The following is a 27,393-nucleotide window of genomic DNA, read 5'->3' as shown; positions in this document are numbered from 1 at the left end:
AACAACTTTGTGAATATGCTTACAAAAGGATAACCTTTATGATGTGGAATTATAACCCCAATAAGGCTATTATTAAAAAATATTACTAAGAGAAACTAAAAATAATCTAAATTAATGAAGGTATATATTATGTTCATGGCCAGAAATACTCAATTATTCCTAAATTGACTTACAGATTCTATATAATTTCAATCCAATATCTCAGCAAGTTTGTGTGTGTGTATGTGTGTGTGTGTGAACTGATCATGTGCAAATGGCTAAGAATTGCTGGGACAACTTGGAGGACACAAAACATCAGATATCAAGACTTACAATGAGCAAATTGAGTTGATATATTTTAAAAACTGGAACTCTGTTACAATTCCAAGTATTTTGAGAGACATAACTGACTCACCCAAGGAATTACTCAACTGTGGAACAGCAGAACATTACTTTGTCTCTGGTTTTGTTAGAGCAGGATAAAGTGTGTGTGTGTGTGTGTGTGTGTGTGTGTGTGTGTGAGAGAGAGAGAGAGTGTGTGTGTTCTTAAGTAAGATTTGAAAATAAGCAAGACCCCATAGCAATTTTTTTTTACATGTTTCTTACTCCCATGGTTTTTTCATTGCATACTAAATACAAACCTGTTCCTTTTCTAGAAGATCTGCCTTTAGTCACTGTTGGTTTCTTTCTTACAGGTGGTGCCTGAAAAGTAGAGTGTTCCCTCCACCTCCGAAGCTGAAAATTAATGAACTTCCACATCATGAATGCTTGGGTAATGCAAATGGATGCCAGAACAGCGATTCTGAAAAATATTAAGAAATAAACAAGAAATTAGAGTGTATGAAAATAATGACACTGAATAAGAGTATTCTACACTAATGATCTACTAAAATTTTCACTATCGACAGGATTATGTTATTATAAAGAAGTCATTCCATTAAAATTTTTATCCTAGAAATTACATAAGGCTTTAGAACTTCAATTTAAAAATAAAATTGTAGTCAGGCGGGCGTGGTGGCGCATGCCTGTAATCCCAGAAGCTCAGGATGATCGAAAGTTCAAAGCCAGCCTCAGCAATGGCAAAGTGCTAAGCAATTCAGTGAGACCCTGTCGCTTAATAAAATAGAGAATAGGGCTGGGGATGTGGCCCAGTGGTTGAGTGCCCCTGAATTCAAACCCCGGTACTCAAAAAGAAAGAAAGAAACAAAACTGCAACAGGTATGAAATCAAATCAAATGCGTATTTTCTCCAATCCCTGCATTAATCCTCTAATTTTTTGAGTGATTCACTTCATAGAGAAACTATATAGAGAAACATATTATATAATAGAACAAAGTAAAAATGTTAAATTGACTATACCTAACAGCCAACACGTTGAAGTTTCCTGTACTGAAATCCAGTTTCTGATTCTCTGCTCTTGCAAGGCCAAAACCAACAGTGAGTACTGAAAGAATTAAAGTCAGAAGTCTTCCCAAAACAAAAAGAACTGCCCACAGAGAAAATCTGTAAGAAAAATATCAAGTCAAATTCATAAAATTAGAAAGAAAAGATTCTATAGAAATTAGATTCTTACTAAGTAAATGAATATTAAAACAGCATTTCTTATTATTTTGCAAAAACGACTTCTTAGTTAAGGTCTACAAAATGCAACATAACATACACTCCTGGGGACACATACTAGCCAATTTTAAGGTTCTAAGAATTCTAGTAATGAAATCTGCTTAATTTTTTGTTTGGCTTTTTTTTTAAGTATAAACACTATTAATATTCCTCATAACTGCTGATATAAAGAACAATTTTGAAAAATGCTGAACAAAACCAAACAAAAAGCTGTGCTGTAAAGATTAGGGTGCCAATTCTCATTCAGAGTCCAGTTTCCCTTTAAGACTTTACACTCCTTAGAAGTTATACTTCTCACTCTATTATCTACTCTTTCATTCTCTTCTGAAAGTTTACTTTTTTTTGTCCACTCCATTTCCCAAAAGGAAAAACGTACAATAAACAAAGCAGAATTTATAACAGGAAAGTTAACCCCAAACCTTGAAAATTCCAAGTCTCAATACAATATCGAATCAAACTCCATTTTAGCAATTAAAATGTGGAGGAGTCTCAGTATTGATAAATAGTTTCATTTTATTTAAAGTTGCTATTAACAGCTTAAAAAGTAAATATTATATAATTGTCAAGGACATGAACATTGGCAATGGAGGCACTGACTTTAAATACTTGCTATACAAGAAAGAGAATGGTTAAATAACTTACCCTTTCTGATACTTTTCATCACTAAAATAAAACAATCGGGAAATGTGGAAAAGAAATTCAACAAAATAATGTAGCACCAGAAGAACGAGTCCCAGATGATTCAAGCTGTTGGAAGAAATATTTAAATGGAAAAGATAATCAATTAAGACCAATTAGCATACTATCTGCCAGTCTACTCAAACACCCAAGCAAAATCCCAACTCACTTCAAAAGATAAGCTCCAGCAATGTGAAAGAGGTAAAGACCAATGTAGACAAGTTGACGAGGAATATCTTCCTGAAAATAGAAAAATACAATATAGGTTAGAACAAAGCATGTTGAAACACTTCTATTCTTTAAAAGCAGTGTGGTAGAGTGAAAAACGTACTATAATAGAAGTAGGAGACCTGAAGGCTAATCTGACCCCTACCTCACCCCATCTCTCATTCCCAGTTAGCTATATGGCTTTACCAAGTCATTTAACCTTTGTTAGCTTTAGCTCTCATCTCTAAAATGTGAATGCTTGGATTTGCTTCAATCAGATGAACTAAAAAAATCCCTTTTGGGGTTAAGATTTATTTTCCTTTTTAAATAAAATTTATTAAATGACATAACATTAATAATAAATTATATGGTGGCAATCAAATGTCCTTCTAATATTAAAAGGGTGATGTTTATTAGCAGTGAGGTGCTTTTGTATACTTAAAATAATCACACTTTTAAATTTGTGCTTTAATCTTTTCATTGTCACATATAGTTGTTAAAATTGAAGGTTAAAATTTACCTCCTCATTTTTGATACCACCTAGTTGTATTTTTTTCTCCTCAACAACTCTGTAAGATCAAGCATCTAGAGTTTACATTTGCTTTTTTTTTTCTTCCATAGTTCTTAGCTGACTCTGTATCACTGGTTATCTCAGAAATAGTGTTTTTAAAAAGCATAAGTCCACCCAGCTACTCAGGAGACTGAAGTGTGAATATCATAAGTTGGAAGCCAGCATAAGAAAATTAGTGAAAACCTGGGAACGAAGCACTTATCTAGCATGTGCAAGGAGGCCCTGGGTTCAATCCTCAGTACAGGGGTAGCGGGTGGGCTGGGGAGGGTGGTCAAGATTTCCTACTACTGAACTGCAAAATCAATTTAGGAGTTAAGTTACATCTTTTTTTTTTTAAATATTCTTTCTTTTTCAGTTGTTGGTAGACCTTTATTTATTTATATGTGGTGCTGAGAATTGAACCCAGTGCCTCATACATGCCAAGCAAGTGCGCCACCACTGAGCCCCAGCCCTAGCCCCAGCCTCATATCAACATCTTTTAAAATATAAAATAAAACAAAATTTAAAAAGCCAGAATGTATAGAATGTTGTACTATGAAAAATTTAAGATTTTGTACACACATACACTGAATTATAACAAAAAATACTGTTTTTCATCTTGAGGTTTAGTTAAAATGAGCAATGAGCTCAACAGCAATGACTTCAATAAGTGCTTGTTGATTAATAAAACTCTACCTCATTTTTATTCTTGGTTTTAGCTGTTTTCCTTATATACATAAGGTTTATATACATTAGCCTGGTTAGTACCACTTACTATTTTTTGTGTGTATGTGTGTGTGTGGTGCTGGGAGTTGAATCCAGTACCACATCCATGGAAGGCAAGCAAGCACTCAACCAACTGAGCTATATCCCCAGCCCAGTACTACTTACTACAATAGCTACTAATTAAAATTATTAATATAATTGATATTGGGTACTGAACTGCGTTTTTCTGGAATCTCACTAAACCATCTTCTGGTCCTCTATTTCTCCCCTTATATTTCAGTAGAAGGTATTTCATCAAATATTCTGAGAAACAGTGGAAATTTTACAAGTCCAGTCTTGAAACCAAACACTATTCTTTGGTAAGAATGGCACAAAGATCAATTGTTAAAATGGCAGATCATAGGGCTAGAGATGTAGCTCAGTGGCAGAGCATTTGTCTAACATGTTTCAGGTCCTGGTTCCATTCCTAGCACCAGAATTAAAAGAGAGAGAGAGAGAGAGAGAGAGAGAGAGAGAGAGAAAGAAAGAGAAAGAAACACACATAAGACAGTCTGACTAGTATTGCATATAGTACTGTATTTTAGGATGAAAATTCCTAAGACAAGATATCAAGTTTACAGTTCTTCCAACTGGAGAGAAAAGTATCTCTGAAAATATGCAATCTTAAGATCCTCTCCACATAATTTTCATACTTTCCTTGAAATAGTTCTCCTTATAAAAGGAAAGAGAGAGGGGAAAAGGGAATGGAGATAACATGCTAAGATCAACCACAGGGGAACCTCCTTCTTCTCCTGTTGTAATTTCAGAATAACTCACTTGTAGAATAATCAATGGTAATTTGACATATTAGGAATATAAAGCTTATACTACATATATACATCGATTTTTCCCAATGTGCAGTGTTTATCCTTGGTATGGTTGGTACAAAATTATTTTAAATAGTATACAATGAAGCAGTTTTATTTAACTTTATAATTTTAAATAAAGTATTTAAGTTATTAATTCTAATATACCTAAATAATTAAAATGACACAAGTACTATTGCACAGAATTAGAGTCACAAATATGAATTAGTAGTATTTGAATATGGTAAAATAGGACAGTGGCATGTAAATGACTAAATAAGGGATTCACTGCCATATTCCTTCAGATCAATGTTTCAAATTTCTGACAACAGATCAAGGAAACCCTCCATACTTATAAGGGAAGTTTTTAAACTGCTGATTGAACTCATTTCATTACATAAAAGCTTGTGTAAGTCAATGCAAAAAACGAATTTGCTGTAAATACTGCTTTATAGAATAAGTTAAGAGGATTTTTAAAAAATTTAATGTTAAAGAAATCCAAGTAAATTTCAAAAATACATTCTAGTCATGTAGCAGAGAAGAACCTAAGCTATATTTTTTCCTCTCAAACAAATCTGAAAACCCTACTATAAACCACAAACAATGTTTCAAGAAGCCATTCCATTTCTCTGCTATTTTGTTTTTAAACCTCAACCTCATTAGGGGGTCAGCTTGTGCCTGGATTAGCTAATAAAAAACCCCATAGAGCTGCTGCTGCTGTTTCTATTTTTTTTTTTTTCTGTTGTAGTACTAGGGATTAAACCCAGGAGTTCTCTACCACTAAGCCACACCCCCAGTGCTTTTTAATATTTTATTTAGATAAGGTCTTACTAAGTTGCTTTGGGCCTTGTTCAATTGCTGAGGCTGGCTTTGAACTTGTGATCCTCCTGCCTCAGCCTCCCAAACTGCTGGGATTATAGGTATGAGCCACCATGCCTGGTTCCCAAGACCTTTTTGAACTTTATTTTGAGACAGAGTTTTGCTAAATTTCCCAGGCTAGCCTTGAACTTGTGATCCTCCTGCCTCAGTCTCCCAGTGGCTGGGATTACAGGCTTGCATCACCACCCCTGGCTTCATAAAACTTCTTTTCCAAATTCAGATTCAACTTTGCATCTTAACCCTGCCTTTCTGGTAGTCAGTTAACTAACTCAGTCAATAATGACACAGGGCAAAATGCTGTCCCAGTTTCCACCCTCATCACCATCAAATGCCTATCTTAAAACAGTAAGATACAGCTTTCAAAAAGTCAAATGTATCAAGAACCTCTTTTCTAAGTAACAGTCCCTTGTTTTTAAAGCAATGCTTGTATACCTAAAGCCTACCATAGGGGGGAAAAATGGGTAAGAAAATGGGTTAGTTCTGCCAATTACTGTGTAATTTTGAGCAAGTTAATCTCTGCATAAGAGATAAAAACAATAATAATACCAAAAAAAAAAAAAAACAAAAATAAACATGAGTGACAGAAATGAGTATAATACCACAAGTAGTGGTGGGGACTGTGGTTAACTAGGGAACACACACTCTGGTTACAGGCAACCTCCAATGATTAAGAAACCACAGTGGAGGAGGTATAACATAATTTTTAAGCTGATGAATTTTACTTAGAAAATGGCTGCTTTTAGTGTCACAGTCCAAGTTCAAACTCCTCCGACATCCCCCAATCTCCATGGGGTATGTCCCTATTGGTGTGGTGCTCACACATCTGAGGCTGACAAAGACCTTGCATAGCACCATGGTCTCTGGGTCTTACTTGTTTTATATGGGGTGGGGAATGGGAGTGAACTGAGGAGGCTGGGTAAATCTTGGCCCTCTTGAGGGAATTCTCAAAATCGTTCACTGGTTACATTACAGATTTCAATCAGGGAGTCAAGCAAGCTGTTCAAGGATGGCTCATCACTGCTCTAGAAACTACAGTCTAGATGAATAAAAAGTGGCTGAGAAAGTCAATTTGGTTCTCAACACCTTTTCATACGTTGTACTATACTTTTTTTATATAAATTAACTTGTTCTACCAGGAGCCACAATGAAGCTTTGCTTGTTTATTTAAGATGAATAAACAGATTCATTTTAGTTGTTATTACAACTTTTTTTACTAAAACAGATATCTGTATTTTAGTAAACTTTTTTTTTAGAAGAAAATACATTTCGTGACAATGCTACATTTAAAAAACAAACTTTAATACAAACTATCACATATATACTAAGGCAGATTTTCCCCCCCAAGTCCCAGATGGTGCAATATTATTCTTAAAAATGTAAAAAGCTCTCATATTACGGGAATCCATATTGACTGTCTCGAGCAACAAATAAATATTTGAGTAAGGCACACAAGTTTGAAAAACTTTGGCCAATAATATTTAAAAATGCTAACTGAGGTCTAATAGGAACCCGTAAAGACATAAACTTGATGGACTCTAGAAAATCTTTGTTAAATGATTAAAAAAGTGGCTGTAGTAGTGGAAGGGAGATATTAACACTGAAGTTGCATGGGAAAAAGTGTGAAGAAAACTTTTATGAAGTAGGAGTGAGGAAAAAAAACAGTTATTTCTATATATATATGTGTGTGTGTGTGTGCATAAATAAAATCAATGTAAAACTGAATATTAGAAATAAAACTTATGGCTATTTCATGACCTCCCTAAAGGGTCACAGATTCAAATTGGCTAAGAAACTAAGAAGTATTTATTTATTTATTTTTTGGGAGACAGGGTATCACTGTATTGCCCAGACTAACCTTGTACTCATGGGTTCATGTGATCCTCCTGCCCCAGCTTCCTGAATAGCTGGGGCTACAGGTGCATGCCTCCTTGCCAAGCTAAGAAATGACATTTTGAATCTTCTCATAGGCAAAATAGAAAATTGTTCATTCTCTTATTGAAAGGTACACAGTATATGTGCTTTAAATTTCCTCTTACAAGAAATTAAGTTATTTGTGACTAAAACACCTCTTAAACTGCTAAACAGTGTTCCTTTCTTCATTTATCTGTAGGATTGGTCAAAACAATCACTGTACTAGTTTCTTCCAGTAAACAGTTCTTCTAAAAATAATTTTCATAGACTAAATTTTAAGAAACTGTTTAACACATTTGCAGCTGTTACTTTCAAATTATGTTAATTACTTGAAACAAGTTACTTTCAACTGTCACATGTAGGTGTTAAAAATAGTTTCAGTTAAGTTCTAAGTTATGCAAATTATCCCATAAAAATTAGATTGCATTTCTGGAGAAATGCCATCTGGCAGGAACTGATAAGAGCTTCAGGAACTAAAATGAACAATTACTTTAAAATGTCCCTCTTACTAGGGTCGGTGAACATGATATAGACATGGATTAATAACGAAACCCAGAGGTATTATGTTCATGGGTATACAAGTACCTAAAGAAAGCTTAAAATATTTGAACCATGGTACAAAAGGACTTTCAATAATCATAGAAATGTTACTTATCTTCCTTATCCAAAAAGATAAATCCTGGCTACACATAGCTAAAGGATAGAAGAAATATGGCCAGAATGACTAAGAAAGTGAATTGTTTTTATTTAACTATAATTAATTTGAATGTAGCTAGTGGCTACCTTTTTGGACAGTACAGCTCTACGACACCTATGATTAACATTAGGAGCTTACTAAATATGGAAGAGCTACTAGAAGCTGTGGGCCTGATAATTTTATCTTTTTTTTTTTTTTTTTTTTTTTTAGAGAGAGAGAGAGAGAGAGAGAGAATTTTAATATTTATTTGTTAGTATTTGGCGGACACAACATCTTTGTTTGTATGTGGTGCTGGGATCGAACCCTGGCCGCACGCATGCCAGGCAAGCGCGCTACCGCTTGAGCCACAACCCCAGCCCCATAATTTTATCTTAAGACAGTTAAAAGTCAAACATTTAAAATAATTAAGGATCTTCTTCCTAATCCTTACAATTAAGTTAACTGGAAAAACATTCTACTTTTTAAGAAACCAACATCAAAAGAACTGGTGTGCCACAGCACAGGGCTCTAATGTGCTGTTTTCTAATTGTGTTGTCTAATTCAGTGACAAAACAAAGGCCTATATCATGAATCAACTATTTGCAGTACATATAAAAATAAGTGTAGCTTTTGGAAGGGCAAAGACAAACTGGTCACTGGACAGGCTGTCACATTTCTACTTAGAAAGGTATTTCTGAAAGTAAGACGATCCCCTCTCTAACTTAAAAAACATTTTAAGTGTAGAAAACTATAAATATATATACAACTGGCAGAGAATAAAATGAATCTCCATATATTCACAACTCATTTTCGATAGTTATTTCCAAATGACCAAACTTGTTTCATTACATCATATCACTTACCCTCATCTGATACTATTTTGAAATAAATTCCATACAGCCTATCATATTATGGCGTTTTTTTAATCACTTCCCGGGGAAAAAAGAGAACAAAGGTGTTTGATTAACTTATCAGAGGAAAGGAATTCCACGAAAAAGAACTGATGTGCCATGATTATAAAATTAGAGTTACCAGTGTGAATGAAGCATAGAGAGCAAAAGGAAGAAAGACCAGGGAAGAAATGGTATAGATGGGAGAAATCCTTAGAACAAAGGTACGCGGCTTTACTTTAGTTTAAAGCAATAAGGAGCTAGTATAGGTTTCAGAGGAGAAAGAGTTAAGTGAAAGGAATAAAGCTGTTTTTTTTGGGTGTGTGACATTATGAAAGCCTGACTTTAGAAGTACTGAGGGTAGAACTAGAAGGGAGGAAAATACAGTGTTTCAGCAGGTTCAAACAAATATCTTTCCCACATGCTAAAAAAGGAATGTTCCACCCATTTCAGGAAAGGCTTCCCTGGTGAATATTTAACCATAGTTTACTCTGTTTTTCAATGCTGAATTTTTCTTTGGGACTTGCTCAGGGACTACTCTGGAAGTAGAGTTTGGAGAAAGCATAAAACTAGGGAGCTAACTGTGATAGTAGAAAAGCTCCATTTGAAATATGCACAACACAGGACTGTTAGTTGTGGAATAATCAGACTAATCCTTTTTGTCTCAAATAATTGCTAAGAATATCAATAAGATGAAACTAATATTATATTTTAAGAATTTAAATTCTAATTAAATTTACATCACCACTGATACAATTTTTAAAATGAGCAATTAGCATGTCAAAGGTAAAAGGTTCCCCTCTGAGTTAAAACAATGATTAAAGTCTTTTTCAAGAAATATTTAAGAATTTCAGTCTGTGTGGAAAGGGGAAAGGTGGGAGAACGATAGGAGAAGAGTTGAGGGGGGGCAAAGAAGAGAGAAAGTATTTAATTTTAGAAAGACTTTTCAAAAAAAGAAAAAAAATGACAAGACAATTTTTAAAACTACAAAATACCAGCTTACTTTTTTGGTTTTCTGGAAGTAGAGTTCAGGGAAAGCATGAAACCAGTAAGCCAACTGTGATATGTAGAAAAACTTCATTTGAAATCTGTACAACACAAGAAAGCAAAAAGCATCTTTTAAAGCATAATATTTTTTAAAAATAAAGTAAACAAATACTAGAAATCAGGATATACTAAGCAGATATCTTTGTGTTATTTCAGAAAATGTTCTGTGTATCTTTAAACAACTCTTCAGCAGCTGCTTTCCCCTATTTTCCTGGGATATTCCCACCGGTCAGTCCCCCTGGATTAAGCAACAGGCAAAGACTAACTATGCAAGCCAATCCAGAGGAGCCACAGCTCTTTGTCCATGAGTTAATTAATACTGACTAGTAGGTCATGTTATCTACTGAAAACACAAGGAACACGATCAACCCTTAGATCTATAAGATTTCATCAAAATGGGAACAAGATGGGCAAAAAGACCAACACAAAAGTGAAGGCACACAGATACCAATCACCTGAAACTGGGATAATCCCAATTTCAACTCAAGTTTTTCTCCTTGGGGAAATATGGTAATTCTACCTGGTTGGAAACATGGAGACACACTCAAATAAATGAAGGCAGAGCCAGAGTTAAAGAGTAGAATAAGACACAGGAGTGTTCCCCAGGAGATACATCCTAATTAGTCTAGAATCAATAGTTCTTCTCTTTACATTATATCCCCCTAGCCCTTCTAAGTCCTCTTTATTCTCTCTCCCTTTGCCCTCTCTTCCAGAATTCTAAAATAGAGAATATAGAGCCAATCTGAAGTAGTTTCTCAGGGGGAAATATAGTCCCATTCTGTAAAAGTTCACTGAATTAATATAATTGTTAAAAATCAGAGCATGACCTAGTAAAAGGGTATTATTGCTGGACTTCAAACAAAGATATGCATGGTCATACTATTTCGTTTTTCTCTTTTCTCCAGTTCTCAAATCACAGAGAATAGGGAATACTGTCGAGGTGACAAGCATCTATAATTTACCCAGCAAAATAAGGATATTAAATAAAAACAGGAGATAATTTCTACTATAATCTGGTACATAGTCTTGGTGGGTATGGGCCCAATACAAGATTTACATAAATGGAATGATTATAGATCAAGACTAAAATACATAAAATATAAGCCAAAATGATAAACTCAGGAATGCAAAATACCAAAATAGGCTAACGTAGCCAGGAACATTAACATGGATGTACTAGAATAAGAATTAAAGAATGAGCATTTAGCTAAACATCTTTGTAACCACTGAGCTCCTGGAAGCACTATAAAAAACTGGGGACTAGAAATATCAAAAAGAAAGAATCCCTAAACTCAAGAAGTTTATAGCAGAAGAGAAGGAAGGAAGGAATGACAAGAGACTGGAGAGCAGGGAGCAAAAGCATGGAGAGAATGGATCCATGAAGAAGAGAAAGAATCAGGAAGAAAGGAAAAAGAAGAGTGTACCAAATTAAGATTACCATTAAAACCAGATGTCTCAAGCTAAGGAAGATATTTAAAAGATTATACAAATGAAAAAAGTTCATAGTAACTTTTCTCTTAAGGTAGTGGGACTGCCAAGACGCTTTCACATATTTTATGATTTTGCCTGAAGTTTTAAAGAGAATAATGAGTTCTGCTTATTCATGTTATGATCATGTTCTTTAATTTTAAAAAGCCTTTAAAAACGACTTACGTCATAAGGTTGTGGGGATAAGCCCTCCACAAGATCGTTGGATCTGAGATGTAGTTTTCCTAAGAAAGAAGACAGGGAAATAAGCCTGTGAGTATTATGCAAACATTTATAGTTCTCTATATCCAAAAAGCTCACTCCAGTCAAGCTTTATTTATTTATTGGGTACAGGGAATTGAACTCAGGGGCACTCAACCACGGAGCCACATCCCCAACCCTATTTTGTATTTTATTTAGAAAGACGGTCTCTGTGAGTTGCTGAGAGCCTCACTGTCACTGAGGCTCACTTTGAACTTGCAATATTCCTGCCTCAGCCTCCCGAGACAGTGAGATTATAGACGTGTGCCCTGGCATGCTTTTCAGCTTAGTTATTTTCAGTACAATTTTAATTGCCTACTTTTGCAAAGTGAAAATCAGTATGACTTATACAAATAAGGTGTAATTTCTCACCTTCAAAAATCTTTCAATCCAGTACAGTAAAAAAAAAAATTCATGTATGCACACTAACATAAGCAATAAATAACAAAATGGTGTGAGGCATAGGTATAACAGTCATGGAAGGAATGAATTTTACTTTGGGTAATCAAAGAAGGAGCTTAGGAAAAGATGTAGTTCCTGATAGGAGACAAGAGGACCACAATGCTGCCAAATTTTATGATATTATATCCATAAGATACTACCCAAATCTTTTTGTTAGATAACTAGATGTACTGAGAATTATTACATATGTCAAAACGAAACAATTCCCCCAATCTTAAGTGACTTACCTTTCATGAAAATATTTCCCCATAGAATTGTAACTCTTAGTTTTTTAAAGAATTTAAAAGATAGATTTTAAACTGAAATTTACATATATTAATAAAGTATTATTTAAAACGGCAGAGTAAAAGACAGTGAGCACTGGCTTGAAAAGTTGAGTTTTATCTCTAACATTTAAGTGTTATATCCTAGAAAATTCACATTGCCTGTTACTCATCTCTAACACGGTGATGAAAAAGAAATTATGTGCTCAACAAACTCAGAAGTATTATAAACCATGGAGTAGTAGTTGAATAAAAGGGATTGCCATTTCTGATTACTAAAGTTGATATTGTCTTCTCTTTCCTCATTAGAGTAATACAACTAAAGGTTTTGAATGTCTTATTTGAGAACTACACGTTTTAAATTGTTTGGGAAACAACTGGACTGTTTTTAAAGGTGGAAATGACGGGAAATATTTCAGCTCATGTAATCTAAAAAGACTATCACTGACATGCTTTTTGCTAATACACAGCTATCTACAAATGACTATAAGATATAGAAATAACATCCACAGTGACTAAAATGTGTTGGGCTTTCTGAAATAGTAAACGGCTTAGAATTTTTGCTGTATAAAAAACTAGCTGAGGGAGATTTATCACTGAAACTTTAGTTACAGCCATCAAAGACCAAAAAAACAGGGAAGGGAAGGCCACATTCAATAACTGATATTATCCCAGGGCTAGAGATCATGGTTGATAAAGTTATGGTTGGCTATTTGTGTGTAATAATTTACACAAGTTCATTAGCAGAGTTCTTAATCTTGGTGAGAAAGGAGAACACACTGAGAAGATCATACTTACAGAGACTAGAATGAATGTGCCCCAAACACAAGCAAAAAAGTAGAATGCACTAAGCTGACCAGATTCATTAAACTTGCTGTGTTTCGTTTTGGAGAAGTGCATTCGCCTGTTAATTTTCTAAAAATAAAAACAGGTATTAGTAATTAAGAATAAATTGTAAAACATACTTAATATATGACTATCATAATATGGAGAGCTAGTGCTTTACAAAGTATAGATTTCTAAGATTGTATACTTACATCCAACACATACTCTTGAATTATGGCATGAATAATTATCGCCACTAGCATGTAGAAGAAAACTGTAGCCAAATCTTTGATACCATAGTAATAAAGGGATGCTGATTCAGTAGCTTGTTCTTCTGAAGGCCAAAAAGGACATACATACACAAAAATATACATGAGATTATAAAACAGCACCAAGTACAACATAGTTATGGAAACAAACAAAAGAACATTAACCTAATTGATAAAAAAGTTCTACAGAAATATCATAGATAATTTGCTCTTGGACATCATGAGTCTTAAGGGGCAATGAAAACTGAGGAGGAAACTATCTAGAAACCCAAAACTTCAGAAATTACTTACAGAGACTTGACACATGTTAGTTACAGCCATCAAAGACCAAAAAAACAGGGAAGGGAAGGCCACATTCAATAACTGACATTATCCCAGGGCTAGAGATCATGGTTGATAAAATTATGCTTGGCTATTTGTGTGTTTTTTCAACAACTTTCAAAACTTCTGTTTTTTCAAAAATTTTCAAAACTTCTACTTCTACTTTCAAACTGGACACTACCACCATGATTCTGAAGGAAAAATGGATTTGATTTACTTTTGACCTGTAAGCAGTAGACACAGATGCAACCACTACTTAACATTGTTTTTAATCCTTGCAACTGCTTTAATTTTTCAAAACAAATCTAAATCACATACTTGTGAACTGCTCACACTTGTTCTCAAGACTTCCTAAATATGTTCATATTTTATTAACCAAATAGTCCTTCCTAATGCTAGTTATATTACTGTACTTAACTGCAATCAACTTCCCATAACAACTTGACTTTCACATAGCACAGTTTAGAAATAAAACTTTTTGAAAAAAAAAACACTAAGTATAGTTTGGATGCAATTACCTGGTAACTCTGACATTTTCTCTAATCAAAATGGTTGCTAGCGGTAGAGCACAATAAAAGATGGAAATAAGTTTAAAGGAATTGTTATTCCAGGTCCAAAATATGACTCATATGTCAAAAAACCTAAACCTGAACATGTGCTTGTAGAAGTCTTGACCAAACAATTATTTAAAATTATATTTAAAATATCTATTCTTAGAATTTTCTTATGAAAATATCTGAGGGCAGAGATGGCAATACAAAAAGTTTGTTGATGGAATTTCAAACTCATTCACAAAAATATATATAATAAACATCAAACATGTAAAACTAATTTTCATATAACGTATAGGATGGAGTCAACCTAAAACATCAGTTCTTGTATCATAAATTATCAAATAGGGTTCAGTCTAATCATGGAAGAGATTATGAAAATAAGTGGAGAATCTAGTGTTTATGAGTACTCCAAGTATGTTCAACTGAACTTCTAGGAAATTCATAACAAAAACTACATACCTGTTGCGGGGAGGGTAACATTGTACTGAAGAGTAACAAAAATGATAGATGCTTTTGCTGTTATCTAGAAAGAAAAAAAAAAGAAAAAAAAACAATTAAATAAATTTGTGATCCTCCTCCAAATAAGCAGATTAGGGGAAAAATACTATCAATTCTGTTTTCCCAAATCCAAGAACCTAGGGCACCCAAGTTCTGCTGGCACCATGCTAGGCAAACACATGGGAATTCCTGATCACCAGAGTTGAGCCTGTGAGTTATGGTAATCCACCAAAGTATTCTGTAATTTAGATGAACTTGTGTAATTCATCTCTGTAAGATTTTAAAAGCAATAACCTCTGCAGTTTCTGTAAATAATGATTTCACAAATAATGATTCTCTACTGTAGACCTATATGATGAACACAAAGTTCCTATTAAGAAAATTTTAAGTGAAAATTAATAAAAGGAAGTACAGTTAAAGCATGAGAAAAATGGATCACACACAGGATCTACGTGTTAATCTCCCAAACACCTGGCACAGTTAAGTAGTCAATAAATGTTTAATTGACTTGACTGCTGCTAAAAGTAAAGTGGTCAGAACAGAAAGGAACGTTTATAGGCACCAGGCACAAGAAAGGATAAAATCCAGAAGGAATGAAATATAAAATAATCCCTGATAACAAGGTGTTTAGCTGTATCGGAGGACAAATAAGCAAATGGTTATAATGCTGTATAATCAGTACCTCTACAGCATTCACTGTGGGCACTCTGGATAAATGATGAATTTGTTTTTTCCCTGGGGTAGGGAGCAAAGCCTATTCTGGAAAGACTCCTCAGAGGATGTAATACTGGGACTGTGCCTTGTTGGAAAACAGAAGTTCCCTAGGCTCACAAGGCGGGGTGAAGAGGCCAATACAGGTAGAAGAAACAAGGTAAGGGCAGGAGTAAATACAAGGCCAGGCATAGCACATATGTCACAAAGAGGTAGCAAAAAAGTCTAGAAACATAAATGGAGTACTAGAAAGTACCTTGCTTGTTGAACTAAGTATTTTAGATTTTATTTTTAGCATGACTGTAAATAGAGAGGGGGATGTTAATTTATGCCTGTTAGAAATTGACTGCTGGCTCTGGCCTGCTAAGTGGTCTCTCAAGCCCCCTCATATCCACTCCCCACAGCACTAGAATGATCTTCTAATCATGTTACCCTGTTTCCCACCGTACCTGTAAAAATCCTTCACTGGATTCCTATCTTTTTAGGATAACGTGGTCTACACAATTCCCCATTGTTTGACTCCTCTCCACAGCCTCATCCCAAACCCTTTCTTCCCAATCCCTGGCCCCCTGTAGTTCCTCCTTCTACAGGGTCCTTGAACAAACCTTCCCCTAGATCTCAGTTCAATTATATCTTTTCTAAGAGGACTTCCCTGTCTTTTTAGAGCAGGGTATTCCTCTGTCAGATTATCTCAGAGAACTGTGTGTCTTTCCTTTGAAATACACAATCTGGTATGATTAGTTTGTCTCATCCATTACAAAAATAAGCTCTTAGGAGCTTATTTTTTTCTGCTTGCCACTGTATGTTTAGAGACCTAGCAGAGGGCCTGGCACATATCAGGCAACTGATCAATATTATTAAATAAATATCAAATAAAATACCAATTAGAGTAAGCATGGAAGCCAAATAAAAGACAAGGACATGTGCAAGAGGCCACATGAAGGTAAGGCCTGGCAGTGGAGACAGGAGAGCACATGAAGGTAAGGCAATGGTAGTGGACACAGGAGGCACTCATGAGCAGAATAATTCTTGGACAGCAAGAGAAAAAGCGTCAAGGATTATTTATTGATGATTACTTATTGATGAAAACTACGTGAAAAATACTACTACTATAAAAATGTGTGGAATACGGGAACTGCAGGTTTTGGGCAAAAGAGAACAAATTGAGTTTGGACAAACTGGGATTTGTGATACATGGGTGGAAAAAGCAGCAGGCACCTAAAGCCTCGTCTAGAACTTAGCAGGTAAAGATTTGAGAGTTTTCATTTACAAACAGAAGTTAAGGCTGTGAAAGTACACAAGTCACACATGGAAAGTGTACAGTATTTGTAAAGAAGTAGGACAACATCAGACCTGTAGAGACAGCAAACAAAAAGCCAAAATATATCTCTCTGCTATGGTTGTTTGCATAAGTGTACCCCCAAAGGCCCCTGTGCTAAAGGCTTGGACCCCAGGATGTGGCACTATTAAGAAGTGATTGAACCTTCAAGAGGGGGAGCCTAGTGGGAGGGCTACTGGTCACTGGGGGTATGGTCTCAAAGGAGACTGTGGGATTCTGGGGTCTTTCCTCCCACCACTGCCATGAGATGCATGGCTTTTGCTCTATCATGCTTTCCCTGATACGATGTGCTATTTTGCCATAGGCCAAAAGCAATGGGGCCAACCAGCCACAAACTGAAACCTCCAAAACTGTGAGCCAAATTAAGCCTTTTATAAATTGATGATTTCAGGTACTTGTTACTATAAGGTTACCTAGTAGAGAAACAAAGAGAATGAAGAGAGCCTGACATTTCAAAAACCAAGGGGGAAACATTTTAAAAACGTGTAGTTTTAAGTCAAAAGTTTCAAAAGAGATGTGGCAGAAAGAATGCAACAGATTAAATATCTTTATTTTGTTTATTTTTAAAAATGTCGTGCTGAGGATCAAATCCAGTGCCTCACATGTGCTAGGCAAGCGCTCTGCTGATGAGCCAGCCTGTAATACTGTTTATAGGATGGGAGAGACAAAGCTTGTGCAATGAGCAACAGGGCAGGTGCTACAAAAAAGGGAGAAATTAAACACTGAAGACAGAAAAGGGAAACTGACTAAAGAAATGTGGTAGGGAATGACACTGTAAGGATGAGTACACTTGAAAATCCTCTTAGCCTGGGAACAAGATAGTACAGGCTGAGTCTTCCTTATTCCAAATGTTTAGAATCAGAAGTATTTCAGATTTCAACTTTTTAGAATTTTGGAATATCTGTTAATACACAATGAGGTATCTTGGGGATAGACTCAAAGTTCTGGATTTTAGCTCAATATAGATTTTGTATTAGGTATGCTTAACCTGCAATGGACAAGAGAGATAAGATAGGTAATTTCAAAAGGCAGGAAACTGAAGAAATCTATACCTAATAAACTCACGTTGTTTTTTTCCCCCTCATGTGTGGGGAAAACAATGTCACACACATGTTAAACACAATGGGAACCTGTGTGATGAATATTTACATTGTACCTATATGGCTAGGAAAAAGTAAAAAGATAAAAGGATGTTATTTATGTTATGAGGTTAGAAGCCTGATTCATAATATATTTATCAGCATGCAATGTATGGCTTTTCTTGGTAACCCTAAGCAATCTGAATTGAGGCACAGAAGAAGCAGAAATAGCAGTCTCCCTTATCCTGGTTTCACTTCCTGTGGTTTTAACTACCCATAGTAATGAATGAGCAGCCTAAAGCTATTAAATGGAAAACTTCAGGAATATAAGTTTTAAATTGTATAAATGTTCCATACAGGGGGATGAAATCTTATGCTGTCTCCTACCTATCCAGCCCAGGACATTAATCACTCACCATGGTCCAGCATATCCACACTAGATGTGAAACTGGCTATCTTGGTATCTGTAGCTGTCTTGGTTATCCGATCAACTGCTGAGGGAATGCTTGTGTTCAGTAACCCCTTGCATTGTAGCTTAAGGCCTGCATCATTCCCCTCACTTCACCTCATCATGTATCCTCTATCATCAATTGAAGAAGTATAAGTACAGTATAATAGGACATTTTGAGAAAGAGACCATATTCACATAGCTTTCTTTTTCCTTTTTTGGGTAGTACTGGGGATTGAACCCAGTTATGTTTTACCACTAAGCTACATCCCCATCCCCTTTTCAGTTTTTACTATGAGAGAGGGTTTTGCTAAGTAGTTGAGGCTGGCCTCCTACTTGCAATCCTCCTGCCTCCCCTCCCAAGTAGCTGGGATTACAGGCATATGCCATCATTCTCCATTCATATAGCTTTTATTGCAGAATACTGTTATAATTGTTCTACTTTATTATTAGTTGTTATTAATCTTTTACTGTGCCTAATATTTTAAGCTTGATCACAGATATGTATAGGAAAAAAATAGTATCTATAGGGTTTGGTACTATCTGTGGTTCTGGATATCCAGTAGGGTTTTAGAACATATCCCAGTGGCTGAAGAATGGGGGTTACTATAGGTGAATAAAGGCAATACAAGAGAAAAGCAAAGCAGCAAGGGGGCAAATATACTGGAGAAAATGAAAGTGGCCAAGGTACCACAATAGTCTGGACTAGGTAAAGAAATGCCCTATGAGTAGCAGAATGAAAAGGTGAACAAGAAGTAGGTTGTGGCTGAACTCTGGTATCCTGGAATTCAGGATCTGGAAATGAATCAGATTTGTGGGATTAAAAAGTCCAGATAGGATTTTACCACCAGAGTGAGTTACTGAAGTAAGGTAGATAGGAAGAGTGCTTGAACAGAAAAGGCTAGTAAAGCTACTGTGTTCAAAGTTGGGCCATCTACAAGGAATCATTACAGGAGAATGACAGTATGGGTTTTCAGGGTAACACAACTTTCATGTGATTTTTCCCCCCAGTCCTGGAGAGTGAACCCAGGGCCTCGACATACTAGTCGTTCTTTGTTTTCTTTTTTTTTTTTTTTTGAGATAGGTTTCACTAAATTGCCCAGGTTGACCTTGATTTTGGGATCCTCCAGTCTCAGGCTCCAGAGTAGCTAGGATTACAGGTTGAGCCACCACACCCAATTCATGTGATTATAAAAACAATCACAAATTTTATTTTATTTTATTTTTTTAATGAAGTTTTTTTGTTGTTGTTTATTTTTATGTGGTGCCAGGGATCGAACCCAGTGCCTCACGAATGCTAGGCAAGTACTCTACCACTGAGCCACAACCCCAGCTTTAAAAAATAAAGTTGATTGATAACGGAATCAGTTTTTATATCTTTGGACTTCACACAAACAGTCCTCCTGCCTCCATTCCTGTTTCTTGTGTCTAATACGAGGTCACCATTATCACAGCTAAGAAAACTCTGTGTTAAAGAGTCCTTTACAAACAAACAAAACTTTTCAAAGATAAAGTTAGTATGAAATTCTAAAAGCAACAAAAATTAAGATTATCCTTTTATGCTAGGCTTTCAAATAAATTAAAACCTAGCCTCCAGCTGGTTTAACATGAGATATTAAACAGAATAAGAGGAGGACAAACACAAACTACATACCCTAAGAAGTTTGAAAAATTAAACCAGAAATCATTCTCCTAATCATCTGCAGGTCTCCTAAGCTTCACACCTTGACCAGTGTTGGAATTAAAACAAACTAAATTCGTTTAGAATGTAAATATGCTATAGAAATAATACTGCACACACAAAAAAAATAAATAAATAAAAACAAGAGTTTAAGACAGTTTGGGACATTTATACCATTGTTTCCATTTATGAGAAAAAATGAGATTTACTTATATCTTAATTAATCCTATGCTACATGCAAAGTCAAGAATATCATAAAAGCTTTAATTAAGTAGTTGCCAGTTTTTTTCTTATACAGAGATGTTAAGTATTTTACAATTGTTAAAGAAAGGTATGATTACAACATGGTCTTGATTCCTGAAAGGTGAAGTTGATTTCTGAATATCAAATTCTGTTTCTCTACCAACTTATATAAAACTACGTTCTTAAAAAGAGAGAGGTGGACATGGTGCCACAATGCTGGTAAACCCAGAAAGTGAGGATGTTGAGGCAGGAGGATCACAAGTTCAAGGCCAGCCTAGGCAACTTAGGAACCCTGCCTCAAAATGAAATAAAAAAAGCTGGAGATGTAGGTCAGTGGTAGAGCACCCCTGGGTTCAATCCCCAGTACTGCAAAAGGAAGAAAGGAGGGAAGGAAAAAAAATGCTGGAATTAATACAAACCGTGCTTAAAAATCAAACAAATCTCCAAAAACTGTTCCAAGATCATTGTAATTCTAAGTGCCCCCCTCAAACCTGTAAGGCACAAAAAAATCTATAAATTCTTGAACATCTATGTGGAAAGTCTGCCCCTTCTTAGGAAGAAATATTTCTCTTGTGAGCTCCTAACTCTTCACTCCTTCACATTACTTTCAGAAAGCTTCCCAAGTATCCTTAAATGAATGTTTAATTTTTTAACTCAAATGTGAAGCATTAATTAATCTGTATTATGTGTACAGATAGATTGTAAAAAAAAAATCCATGATTTCAAAATTTACAATTTTTGTTTTTTAGAAAGAATTCTTTATTTTATTTATTTAGGTGGTGCTGAGGATAGAACTCAGTGCCCCACTCATACCAGCCTAAGCAACTTAGGAACCCTAAGTTCTAAGGCAAGCGCTCTTCCACTGAGCCACAACCCCATCCCCTCAAAATTCATAATTTTTGATAACAAAGTTTATAGAAATGAAACATTTATGTTTGTCCCAAACAGATTTCTTTTCAGTACATAGAATCTCTTCTCCCCTATAAAAATGCTATCATCTATTCGCCAACTTTGATAGCTACCCTCTTGTAAGTCAAACACTGCAGTAGGCAATATATGTATTAGCTAATTTTAATTCTGAGTAACCCAACAAACCCCACTTTATAGATAAGGAAACAAGTTCTGAGATGGCATAACTTGAACATGGATCCCTTAGCTTCAGAATCCATGCTTTTACAGTATATCTACACTGCTTTTTCATTTGGGCTGGTAATAAATAAAGTACGTTATTTCTTTGCCGATTTCACTGTAAATCCTGATACTTCCTCAATATACTTATGTGAAAGACTTAATGATTCAGCAAAAATATCAACTTTTCTATTATTTCAGCACAAGTGCTATAATTTTATAATTATGTTAACTTTGAAGTTCAATGGCAATTATTTTAGAAGTCAATTAGCAAAATTTACCTAGTTAATACTTTCCCATATGTAGACAGTGTGCTTTCAAATCTTATAACTTTAACATGTAGTAAAATAGACGACTTGTACAAATTTCCCTCTTCTGTATACCATTTTAACAGTCCTTTTTGAAGTGGCTTTAAAAACTTCTATTTAGATGTGGGTTTGCTTTTACAGTGCTGGTGACTGAACCCAAGGCCCTATGCAAGCTGGGCAAGCACTCTTATCATTGAGCTACATCCCCAGCCCTACTTAGTATTTTTGTTGTGTTTATTTAGATGATTAACCCAAAGGTGAAAAATCCACTCACTGTTAAAAAATCATTAACATGAGGGCCAGGTATGGGTAGTGAACTTCCCTAGGAGATGGGATGAAAAATGTGAAGTAGGTCACATAAAAGCAAAGCCACAGTATTTCTAAGTGTCCAAATTTCTGATTTATGTTCTTTTCATTAAAGCATTTGAAATAAGCCTTACAGGTCATAATACTTCTAAGTCATTTTTAAGTCTGAAATTCTTACCATGTGGAAATGGGTTATGGCAAGTTATGCAAAACTGGTGAGTATAATGCAAATATGAAAGCAATACTTTTAATATCAAAACAGAAAGTATATAAAAATATCAAATTCATAGAGTACAAATGTTTAGCATTGTATTTTGTGTGTTGCTGGTGATCAATACTCTACCACTGAGCTATATACCTAATCCTGTTTTTAAAATACCACACATTTATGATCCTTTGTAAAGTGTCTGATGTCTTCACATCATATTACTTGATCATTTAATCGCTGTGAGAAGGCTAGTACAGGTAATTTTTATTTCCTTATAAAGAGCAGAAAAACCAAGTCTAAGACTTGGATCACTTAGTAAGCTTGACATATGGCATCTATAGTTGCTACCTCCTGAGTAGTGGCTTCAACCATACACTACTCTATCAGAAAAGCCCACTGGAGAAGATAAAACAAAAATACATGTTAAGTTATTTAATAACATTTTTAAAAACCCCAAATGGGCTTCATTTAAAAATGTATTCATCTTTTGGTTGCTAGCAGTCTTTCACTCCATTAGCTTTTCTCAAGGATTCTTAATTTCACTCATCCTTTTAGAGCACTATTCTAGGTGATGGAAATAGATTAGTTAAAAAAAAAAAAAAACTTAAATTAGCAAGGCTGAGTGTAGTGGCACATGCCTGTAATCCCAGCTACTGGGGAGGCTGAGACAGGAGGAAGGCGAGTTTGAGGCCAGCCTGGGCAGTATGGTGTAATCCTTTCGCAAATTAAAAAGGGTTGGGGATGCAGCGCAATGGTAAAGCGTTTACGCAGCATATCTCAGGTCCTGAGTTCAATCCCCAGTACTACCGGTAAAAAAAAGAATATCTGTTTTTACTAAGGTTATATGCCAGGGGAAGAGGAGACAACACAATAAATAAAATAATCAGAGTATATGATGAGACCCAGGAGCCATGGGAGTGGAGAGGCGGGGAATGGGCGTGTGTGCTGGGAAGTGAGGAAAAAAACCCGTAGGATGTTACACGTTCACCTTGCAAAGTTTATTACCCACATTCAACAGCTGTTAAGTAAGTCATCAAAATACGAGATACGTGGGAAGAGAATTTACACACTCCTGACATTCTCAGTCTCTTCTGCCTCAAGAAACCGTATCACTCGACTCCACCGCACAGCTGCTCAGAACCTCGATTTCTGTATCAGACCTCGTTTCTTTAGCAAGGCAAAAGCCAGCGCCAGGGTAAAAAGTTCGCTAACTGGTGATAAGACTCGAAGCCACCGGTGTGCCCGTCCCCTGCGATCGCCGCCCTCCAAGCCGGCAGCAGACGTCCGACCCCGTCGGTTTCTCGCTAGCCTCCACCTCTGTCCTACTAGGGACCCCGTCACTTGGGGCCTGTGGCCCGGGGGCCGGCGCGCTGCCCGGCCTGCGCAGGACTTTCGGGCGGCCGCCGCGGGCCGCCCCCAAGTCCGCCCACCTCGCGGAGCCAGCTCGGCAGCGCAGGGGCCGCCCCCGCCCGCCGTCGGCCCCTCGGCGGCTGCCACGTAACCCTTCGCGGGAACCAGGAACTGCGCGGCCGGCGGGAGGGGGCGGCGCGGCGGCCCCCACGCCCTGAGGGCGGCGGCGAGGCCCAAGGGGGCTCCCCTTCGCCGCGCCGGCCAGGGGCGAGTGGGGCCAGAGTCGTGGGGCAGGGGGGGGACAGGCCCGCACCTCCCCGGGTCCAAGACCCCAGAGTCCGGGGTGCACGACCGGGGGCTGGCAGCTGGGGCCCGGGCTGGGGGCGGCAGCGCGGGCGGTTGGGACGCAGGCGGGCTCACCTCGAACATGAGCCCCAGCAGGAAGACCATCGCCACACAGGAGACGATGTCCGCGTGATTCTGCAGGATGAATTCATGGCTCAGGACCGGGGGACTCTTGGTGCTCTTCTTGCGAATCGCCATGGTGGAGCCGCCGCCCGTGCCTGCAGGTGCTCCGCCCCGGCTCCGCTCTCTCCAGCTGCTCACCGACCAGCCGCCGCCGCCGCCTCCCCCTGGCTGCTCCTCACAGCCCCGCCGCAGCCGCTCGCTGGGGCTTCACTTCCCATCCCACAGCCAGTACGCAGCCGCCGGGGCCGCCCGGAAAAAAAAAAAAAAAAAAAAAAAAAAAAAAAGTGAGCCCGCACCCGGCGCGAGCATGCGCACCAGGGAGACGGTGCTAACTCGAGCGGCGGCCGCCCCTACCAGCCCACTGCGCCACCTGGGGACCGGAGGCCGCGGAACGCCGCGGGCTGGTGTGCAGCGAACCAAGCGGTGCGCTTCTGCTGGGCGCCTGGCCGAGGGTTGGGAGTCGTTTGAAGCGCGAGCTTCCTGAGCCCGATCAACAGACTGAGGCTGTGGCCGGGACGCTCGCGCCATGGTGTGTAGGGTGGCAGGCGTGCTTCCCAGTTCTGGCCGTCCTGGTCTCGGTACTAGTGCCGTCTTGAAACACTGATGGTCAGTTGTGCAGACGACTGCCACTGTCCAGAAAAATCTGAAAATAGGGCTATGACCTGAACACACAAAGGGTATAACACATTTTCTAGTTTCATCTGCATTAAAAATTAACCTCAGAGTTAGTTTAAACACTTCCGTGGACTTTTCCCTACTTCCCTCCATTCCCCACTGAGCCTCAAACTGCTGATGGGATCGATTTGCATTTACGTGTCTTTTATCGTTAACAATTCTAAGTACTCTGGCGAGAGTGTGCAAAAGGTGGGTGGATTAGACATGTTCTCTTCTTTCATCATTCTGCCCAAGCCAGGAGTCCTTTATATTATTTTTCCTGAAGAATTGCATCACTGTTCACCCATTTGCCAAATCTAGAAACCAAAACCATCCTAGATTGAGCCCTTTCAGCATTCCTCCACGTCCACTGGGGCATCAAACCCAGGCAATTCTAATCCTCTTTCTCCTCCCCACTGCCAACGACGTCCCTAGGGGGACTTATTTCTTGCCTACATCTAGGTAGAATTATGTAGTGGTTTAAGACCGCAGGTCGCTGGGTGCAGTGGCACACTGCGGTGATACCAGCGGCTCGTGAGGCTGAGACAGAAGGACTGCAGGTTCAAAGCTAGCCTTAGAAACTTAGCTAGGCTCAGGGCAAGACGCTGTCTCTAAAGAAAATACAAAAATGGAGATGTGGCTCAGTGGTTAAACGCCTCTGGGTTCAAGCACCTGTACCAAAAAAACAAAACAAAACAAAACCCACAAAAACAGCCAACCAAACAACAACAACAACAAAGTGAGTCACTGAATCAGTGATCAACTGTATGATCTCACGTTACTAAATACATGAGACTCAATTTCCTCATGTATGTGTGTATTTTTTTTTTTAATGTATTGGGTGTTGATGCATTAGGAACTGGGATTACAGGTCAGCCTTGTCACACCTGGCTCCAAATTAACCTGTTCTTACGAATAGGTTAAGTTTCATTCCAGTAGCGGGAGAGACACTTTAAATAAGATTTTGAAAGTGAAACATGTGAAATTGAGTTGAGGTCTCAGGAGAAAAATAAAGGAAGGGGAATAGAGGAAGCATGATAAAGTTACATTTGCTTAAAGACCTGAAGATGGGCTGGGATTGTGGCTCAGTGATAGAGCTCTCACCTAGCACTAGGTTCAATCCTCAGCACCACATAAAAATAAATAAAATAAAGGTATTGTGTCCAACTACAATCGAAAAATAAATATTAAAAAAAAAAGACCTGAAGAAGGTAAGGGACCAAAAACCACGTGGCACCATATATAAAATGGAAATAATTGTGGTACTCTAGCAATTAAATGAGATGATTCAAGGAAAGTCCTTAACAGAGCTAGGGCTCTGTAGATTTAGTTAGCTATTATTTTCCTCCTTTCTGCAATCATGAGTTTCATTTCCCTCCAAATCACCTAATTTTTATACCAGAATGATGTTTCTGGTATAAAAGGAATGAAGACGCAACAATGATCAGTGTTTTCCCTTTTGCTTTACGGAAAATTAGCATGACTAAGTAACTATGATTGCCCCACGTACTCACACAGGGTTCCTGTCTCCCTGGGCCTCTCTCTTTGTATGGGCATTACTCACTACTGACACTATGGTTGAATATGACATACTCCCCTGTTAGGCTCTCCCCTGTGTTTGCCTGCTGCTGAATCTGTCTGGAATTTTTTCTCTTCCTCTCATGTACCCAGCAAACTTCTTCAAGTCTCTGATTCCTTCACTGAGTCTATGACTGACCTCTTGTGTGTGTGTGTGTGTGTGTGTGTGTGTGTGTGTGTGTGTGTATACACACACATATATACTGGGGATTGAACTCAGAGTCACTTTAGCACCGAGCTACACCCCCAGCATTTTTTATTTTGAGAAAGGGTGTTGCTAAATTGCTGAGGCTGGCCTCAAACTGCTATCCTCCTGCCTCCGTCTCTCCAGTCACTGGGATCAAAGGTGTGCACCACTGTGCCCAGCTCAATTGTATTTTTTAAACAGCTATACCAATATAATTTATTTTGTAGAGTTCATTTACTTAAGGTGTATGATGGATTTTAGACAATCCACAAAGTCACACAAATGTCACCATCATCTAGCTTAGAATGTGTTTGTCATCCCCCAAAGAAAACCTGCACAAGTTACCAGTCACTCTCCATTTCCCAATGCCATGGGCAGTCTCTAGCAATCCTCTATTTTCTGCCTCTCTCTATTTGCCCATTTTGGACATTTCATGTAAATAGAATTATGGTCTTTTGTGACTGACTTCTTTCACTTAAAAATATTTTGGGGGTTTTCGCATATTGTAGCATGTACTGGTACTTCATTCCTTTTTATGGCCAAACAATATTTCATTGTTTGGATATAAAACATCTTATCCGGGCATCAGTTGATGGATAGTTGGCTTTTTCTGCCTTTTGCCTATTGTGAATAATGCTGCTATGAACATTTGTGCACAAGTTTTTGTTGGAACATCTGTGTTCAATTCTTTTGGGTGCATACTCAACAGTGAAATTGCTGGTCATAAAAAAAAAAAAACTTTTATTTTTAATCTTTGAGGAACTCAGACTAATTTCC

At 37.5% G+C, this 27,393-nt stretch overlaps 1 protein-coding gene across 1 annotated transcript in view; it reads right to left on the bottom strand.

Moving 5' to 3' along the window:
* Nucleotides 1-24,453, bottom strand: part of Tram1 (translocation associated membrane protein 1) — a 33,079-nt gene extending 8,626 nt beyond the window's left edge. The window contains exons 1-10 of the mRNA XM_026397274.2: nt 24,150-24,453; nt 14,890-14,953; nt 13,499-13,620; nt 13,260-13,376; nt 11,662-11,720; nt 9,965-10,049; nt 2,447-2,517; nt 2,242-2,346; nt 1,339-1,482; nt 621-781 (exon numbers count right to left, since the gene is read on the bottom strand). Of these exons, the coding sequence (XP_026253059.1) occupies nt 621-781; nt 1,339-1,482; nt 2,242-2,346; nt 2,447-2,517; nt 9,965-10,049; nt 11,662-11,720; nt 13,260-13,376; nt 13,499-13,620; nt 14,890-14,953; nt 24,150-24,272 (1,051 nt within the window). The 5' untranslated portion in view covers nt 24,273-24,453. The remainder of the gene's footprint in view (nt 1-620; nt 782-1,338; nt 1,483-2,241; nt 2,347-2,446; nt 2,518-9,964; nt 10,050-11,661; nt 11,721-13,259; nt 13,377-13,498; nt 13,621-14,889; nt 14,954-24,149) is intronic.
* Between the last annotated feature and the right edge of the window lie 2,940 nt (nt 24,454-27,393).

This window comes from Urocitellus parryii, chromosome 7 (assembly GCF_045843805.1).
Source record: "Urocitellus parryii isolate mUroPar1 chromosome 7, mUroPar1.hap1, whole genome shotgun sequence".
Classification (NCBI taxonomy): Eukaryota; Metazoa; Chordata; class Mammalia; order Rodentia; family Sciuridae; genus Urocitellus; species Urocitellus parryii.
Note: the sequence above shows the minus strand (reverse complement) of the source record. Positions and strands in the feature narration are given on the sequence as shown.